Genomic DNA, 7,029 nt, shown 5'->3' on the forward strand with positions numbered 1-7,029 from the left:
ATTTTAAAAATTTATTAATTTATAATTTCTTTAAATTGTTGAAGTTTTGAATCTGTAGAACTAATTTTTTGAAAATTTTTAATTTCAATTCCTTGGAAATTATTTGCAGTTTTTATTTTCTAATAACTATTTGATTGAAGAATTTCCGTATAATCAAAATTTCACGTAAAATTGATTTGTAAACAAATGGATTTATAAATTCTAAAGGAAGTTTGTCAAAAAGTATTGAAAATAATTGAATAAAACTTTTACGTTTCAGTTGATTTTATTAAAATAGTATCGGTAATAAAATAATTGATTGAAAATATTTGATTTAAAAAAGAACTTTTGTTAAAAATTATAGAAAATTAGGGAAAAATCAGGGAAGGACAAAATCAAATTGTTCAGTTTGTACGAAATAGAATTAATTTAAATTTATTTGTAAATTTTTAGTTTAACTTTTTTTTTCATGTAAAATACCAAATATTAAATTTTTTGTTTTTCAGGGCCCAGAACACTCGAGCGCACGTCTCGAACGCTTCCTGCAAATGTCGGCCGACGATCCGGACTATTTCCCGCCGGAGAGTGAGGAATTCGCAGTGCGTCAACTTCACGACATCAACTGGATTGTCGCGAATTGCACGACACCGGCCAATCTCTTTCACATCCTCCGTCGGCAAATCGCCCTGCCATTCCGCAAGCCACTCATCATCATGACGCCAAAGTCACTCCTGAGACATCCCGAGGCGCGCTCCAGCTTCGACCTCATGACGGAGAACACGCAATTCCTCCGCATCATTCCCGAGGAGGGTGCGGCCGCCAATTGTCCGAGCGCCGTCAAGAGAGTCATCTTCTGCTCCGGCAAAGTTTACTACGACTTGAAAAAGTCGAGGAGCGAACGTGGACTCGATGACAAAGTCGCTATCGCGCGTGTTGAACAGGTATGAAAAAAAATATTAGAATTAAGGCTCTCAACTTATTATTTTAATTACTAGCAAATTAAACGCATTCCATTTATTATCATTTTGTAAATTAAAATTTTTATATTTTCAAAAATTAACATCAATTTTTCAATGATTAGAGATTTAAAATTTTTTAAATTCACATATAATATTAAATATTCTTGTTTACTACTATTCAAAAATTTTCATAACATTTTTCGCAAGAATTTCATTGTTCTCATAAATAAGAAAATTCTTCACAAGAATTCAATTATTTTCAATACAATTTTAATAAAATTTTTCGAAAGAATACAATTATTTTTAAAAAAATGAGTTAAATTCGATTATTTTCAAGAATTTTAATATAAATTCAATTATTTTCAACAATTTTATTATAAATTCGATTGTTTTCAAGAATTTAAATATAAATTCAATTATTTACAACAATTTTGATGAAATTCTTTTTAAAAAATCATTATTTTAAAAATTTTTTAGAAAATTCCTTCAAAAAATTGAATTATTTTCATAAATAGATAATAAAATACATCGGAGGAATTCAATTATTTTCAATACAATATTATTTTTAAAAATATAATTTAAATTCAATTATTTTCAAGAATTTTAATATAAATTCAATTATTTTTAACAATTTTAATATAAATTCAATTATTTTCAAGAATTTCAATATATAAATTCAATTATTTACAACAATTTTGATGAAATTCTTTTTAAAAAAAATCATTATTTTCACAATTTTTTTATAAAATTCCTTCAAAAAATTCAAGTATTTTCGCATAAATAAGAAAATTCTTCGCAAGAATTAAAATATTTTCGTAAATAGGTAATAAAATACTTTAGAGGAATTCAATTATTTTCAATACAATTTTAATAAAATTTTTCGAAAGAATAAAATTATTTTTAAAAATATTATTTAAATTCAATTATTTTCAAGAGTTTTAATAAAATTAAATTATTTTTAACAATTTTGATATAAAATTTTTCGAAAGAATTAACAAATTCCTTTCAAGAATTCAATTATTTTTAAAAATAATAAAATTCTCGTAGGAATTCAATTATTTTTTATTATTTTTATTCAATTCAATTTTTAAAGAATTCTTGAAATTCAATTACTTTCAGTACAATTTTATTAAAATTTTAGAAAAGAATTCAATTATTTTCAAATTTTTTTTTAAATTTTTAGCAATAATTGAATAATTTCTACAAAATAATTTATTTATTTATTTATTTAGAATAATAAAATTCTTCTTCGAAATCTTCCGAAGATTTTATTATTTAAAATAATAATTAAATTGTTTCTTAGAATTTTTTAAAGTATAAGAAAATAATTGAATCGTTTTAAAAAATTTTATAGAGAATTAAGAAAATAATTGAATTCTTTTGAAAAATTGAAAAATAAACAGATTAAGAAAAAAAATTAAATTATTTCGTGTAATTTTATTGAAAATAAAAAATAATAATTAAATTTATGCAAAGATTTTACTACTTATAAAAACAATTGAATTTTTTCGAAGAATTTATTCAAATTTTAGAAAGTAATTGAATTCTTTCGTGAAATTTTATTGAAAATAATTGAATTTTTGCAAAGATTTTACTATTTAAAAAAATAATTGAATTTATTGAGATATTGTTCAATTCTTTCGGAGAATTTAAAAAAAAATGTTTAAAAATAATTATTTTTCCCTGCAATTCAATTAAATTTGTATTTAAAATAATTGAATTCGAGAGAAAATTTCATTATTTTTTAAAATAATTGAATTCTTGAATTGGATTTTATTGAAAGTTTTTTAAATAATTGAAATTTTGTGAAAAATTCAATTTTTTTAAAATTTAGTTTTTTAATTTTAATTTATTTTTTATTATATTAGGTACATTTATTATTTATTTTAATTGAATTTTTTTTAATTCGTTGTATTTCGTTTGTAGATTTCGCCGTTCCCTTACGACTTAGTGAAGAAGGAGGCTGAGAAATATTCATCGGCGGAACTTATTTGGTGTCAGGAGGAGCATAAAAATCAAGGAGCTTGGAATTACGTTCAACCGAGATTTAATACCGCTCTCAATGGAACGCGATCGTCTTCGTAAGTTTTTATTATCGTTTTTGTCTTTTATTCACGCAAGAAACAATTTTTTTACCGCTCTTTTCACTTATTTTTTATTAAATTATCGCCTTTTCTCGAAAAATCACTAATTTTTCCAAGGTAAGTAAATTATTATTATTATTTATATTTTTTTAGAAACAAGTTTATTAAATCAATTAATATTAAGTTAATTTAATAAACTCAACTATTTTTTTAATTGTATTTAATTAAATTTATACCATTATTAAGTAAATTAAAAACAATTGTCTTTTTTTAATTAAATCTTTGAAAATTATTTTTATTATTTGTTTACATTTTCATTTTTTTTTTATTACTTGTTTATGTTTTCATTTTTTGTTTTTATTATTTGTTTATGTTTTATTTTTTATTATTTGTAGTTTTTTTCTTTTTGCTTCTTTTAATTTTCCTTATATTCGTTCTTTAGAATTTTAGAATTTTTCTCATTTCCCACAATTGTTGTTCGTTTTTTTCTCACTTGAAAGGAATCAATGATTTCTCTCTTTTAAAATTTAATAAAAAAAATTTCCGTTTTATTCTTTGCATCAAGTTTTTTTTCACTTTTTTTCAATATCAAGTATTTTTGATTCTTGAATTATTTGAAAAATAAGAAAAAGAAGAGAAGAAACATTTTTATTTCACAGAAAATCAGATTTTGCAATAAAAACAATTTTTTTCAACAAAATATCAGTTTTTGTAATGAAAACGATTTTTTTCAACAAAAAATCCTTTTTTTTAAATAAGATCTTTTCTTTTTTACTACAATTAATTTTTAACTACAAAATTATTTGATTTATTACAAAAATATTTTATGTTTACATTTTCATCTCTCAGAAAATCAGTTTTTATAATAAGAACAATTTTTTTTAAACAAAAATAACTTTTTTTCGATAAGGTTTTTTTTTTGTTTATTATGATTAAAAAGAAAAATAGAAACAAAAAATTGAATATAATCAAAAAAGAAAGAAAAGTAGAAAAAGTCGGAAAATTTCAGCCGAGACGGAGACAGAATAGAAACGCAAAAAAAGAATTTAATCTAAAAAAGAGTTAAAAAAATCATTGAATCTGAATCATTTTTACTGTTTATATGGCCCATGTTTTTTTACTTTCAGTTTTTCATTAAAATATAATAGAAAGCTTTTTATTTCTCTGTGTTGATAATTGAAAAAAAAAAATAAGTTTCACTAATGCACTGATATCAGAAATTCATTGAAATTGGCAAAAATTTATTTCTATTGTTTTAAAAATAAAGAAAATAAATAAAATTTTATAAGAAGTGGAAAATTTGGGCCGTGTTTCAGTAATGAAGATTCAAAAAGCGACGGATGGTTTAGTTCATTGTTCTCGTCCTCGAAGGCAGAGGACAAGAAACCAACTCACGATTCACAAGCTGAGGAATCGACAAAACCCAGCGAAAGAATCACGAGGTAATTTTTTTTTTTTGAAACCAAAGCAAAAATATTTTTTTTAATCAAAAGAAAAGTATTTTTTTAACCAAAACAAAAATATTTGTTTAAGCAAAACAAAAATATTTTTTTAATCAAAACAAAAATATCTTTTAACCAAAACAAACGTATTTTCTTGACAAAAACAAAAATTTTTTTGAACAAAAGAAAAATATTTTTTTTAATTTAAACAAAAATATTTTTTTTTGACTAACAGAAAAATATTTTTTTAACCAAAAAAAAATATCTTTTTGACTAAAACAAAAATACTTCTTTTAATACTTCTTTTAATTAAAAGAAAAATATTTTTTAAGAAATTAAATTCTTTTTTCCCTCAAAAGAAGAGAAAAAAAAAACTTTTACTGTAGAAAATTAATTTTTTTATCTCTTTTTTTAACAATAAACAAAAATGAAAATAAGACGAAAACTAAAAAAGGAAAATGGGAAATAATTCAAAATTGAAAAAGACGATTCGACTAAAATTAGAAATAAATTTTCTTTCTTTTGCTATTTTTTTAATAAAATTTAATTGAATATTTAATAATTAATTTAGTTTAAATAATTAAATTTAGGTCCAAAAATTGAATTCATTTCGAATAATTGAATTTAGTCCAAATAATTAAATTTACTTTAAATAATTGAATTTTAATTTAGTTCAAATAAATGAATTTAGTTTAGTTTAAATAATTGACTTTAAGACAAAAAATTGATTTTAGTTTAAATAATTGAATTTAGGTCAAAAAATTGAATTTTGTTCGAATTTAATTCAAATAATTGAATTTAGGTAAAAAAATTCAATTCAGTTCGAATTTAATTTAAATAATTGAATTTAGGTCAAAAAATTGAATTCATTTCGAATAATTGAATTTAGTCCAAATAATTAAATTTACTTTAAATAATTGAATTTTAATTTAGTTCAAATAAATGAATTTAGTTTAGTTTAAATAATTGACTTTAAGTCAAAAAATTGATTTTAGTTTAAATAATTGAATTTAGGTCAAAAAATTGAATTTTGTTCGAATTTAATTCAAATAATTGAATTTAGGTAAAAAAAATTCAATTCAGTTCGAATTTAATTTAAATAATTGAATTTAGGTCCAAAAATTGAATTCAGTTCGAATAATTGAATTTAGTTTAAATAATTTAATTTTAATTTAGTTTGAATAATTTAATTTAGGTAAAAAAATTGAATTTAGATCGAATTTAGTTAAAATAATTGAATTTAGTTCAATAATTGAAATTCTTTTAATAATAGAATTTAGCTCGAATAATTGAATTTAGTTTAATTGAATTTAGGTTAAAAAATTGATTTTAGTTCGAATTTAGTTTAAATAATTGAATTTAGTTAGAATAATTGAATTTAATTTACATTATTTAATTAAAACTAAATTATTCCCTTTTCTTTTCAGATACGTTGGACGTCCAACAGCAGCATCGCCAGCAACCGGAAGTAAAGCCCAACATACGAAAGAATTGAAACAATTGCTCGACGATGCGTTTGCTATATAATTATAAACAAATTCTTTCCCTCCCCTCCCCCCTCCTTCTCCCCTAGAAACGGTAGTAAAGTTTATTTATTCATCGAAATATTAATATTTGTTATTTAAAGAAAAACAGAAAAATTCTGTGAACTTGTATTGAAAGGAAAAAAATTGAGAGAGAGAGAAAGCGAGAGAGAAACTGAGCGAGCGAGAGGAAAAAAAACCATCGTTGGAATCAAAGAAAATTTCCTTTTAGTGCCCTGGCATTAGTACCGTGTGTAAGATTATTTAATTTTTACGAAAAGTACAATTTTCTCTTTTTTAATTAGCCCCCCCCTCCCCCTCACCCCCTTCTCTCACACTTTAGAATTTTATCTTTAAAACAAAACAAAAAAACTGTCTCTGAATTATTGCTGGATCCAAAGAAAATAAACTAATTTTTCATTATTATATTTTTTAATTAATTTTCTCAAAAAAAAAAAAATAAAAATACTCAAAAGAAAAAATTTGCTAGTGAAAAATCGAGTATTTTCAAAATATAAAGAAATTGGAACATTTCGAATTAATAATTGTTTTTTTAAATAGTTTATCAAAAAGAAAAAATTGTTTTTATATAAAAAAAGAAAAAATGTAAATTTTGCAAGCAAATTAATTTTAAGCTACTAATCAAACTAACATTATTTAAGGTGAATTAAGATAAAATAATATTTAATAAAAAAAAACTAAAAAAAAACTATAAAAATAATTCAGAGGAAGTGAATTGAGAAATGGAAAAATTGTACTCTTCTAACGTGAGAAAAAAAAACTCAAGTGCAAATAATTATTGTCATTTGCTCGATTAATTATTATTATTATTATTGTCTTAGAAATCGGTGACGACTATGAAAGTATTATTTTTAACTATTTAATGAAAAGAAAAGAAAAAAAAAGTATGTAGATTTGTGCGAGAATGTTTTTTTTTGAAAATTTGGATCTGATTAAATGAAACAAACAAAAAAAGACAAAAATTGTGACCAATCAATTAAAATTTTTACAGTCGCTGTGTTTTTTCCTTGTGAAAAATTAA

The 7,029-nt window shown here is 21.7% G+C and overlaps 1 protein-coding gene across 6 annotated transcripts in view; it reads left to right on the forward strand.

The window, feature by feature from the left end:
* Positions 1 to 6,773, forward strand: part of LOC122504925 (2-oxoglutarate dehydrogenase, mitochondrial) — a 34,395-nt gene extending 27,622 nt beyond the window's left edge. For 3 of the 6 annotated variants that reach the window (XM_043616273.1, XM_043616272.1, XM_043616274.1), the window contains 4 exons: positions 486 to 920; positions 2,865 to 3,019; positions 4,339 to 4,464; positions 5,892 to 6,773. In XM_043616273.1, coding sequence (XP_043472208.1) covers positions 486 to 920; positions 2,865 to 3,019; positions 4,339 to 4,464; positions 5,892 to 5,991 — 816 coding nt within the window. In that variant the 3' untranslated portion in view covers positions 5,992 to 6,773. The remainder of the gene's footprint in view (positions 1 to 485; positions 921 to 2,864; positions 3,020 to 4,338; positions 4,465 to 5,891) is intronic. The other 3 variants (XM_043616276.1, XM_043616275.1, XM_043616277.1) reach the window with 1 other exon arrangement.
* Positions 6,774 to 7,029: the final 256 nt, after the last annotated feature.

The sequence above is a fragment of the Leptopilina heterotoma genome, unplaced genomic scaffold, assembly GCF_015476425.1.
Source record: "Leptopilina heterotoma isolate Lh14 unplaced genomic scaffold, ASM1547642v1 Lhet_325, whole genome shotgun sequence".
Taxonomy (NCBI): domain Eukaryota; kingdom Metazoa; phylum Arthropoda; class Insecta; order Hymenoptera; family Figitidae; genus Leptopilina; species Leptopilina heterotoma.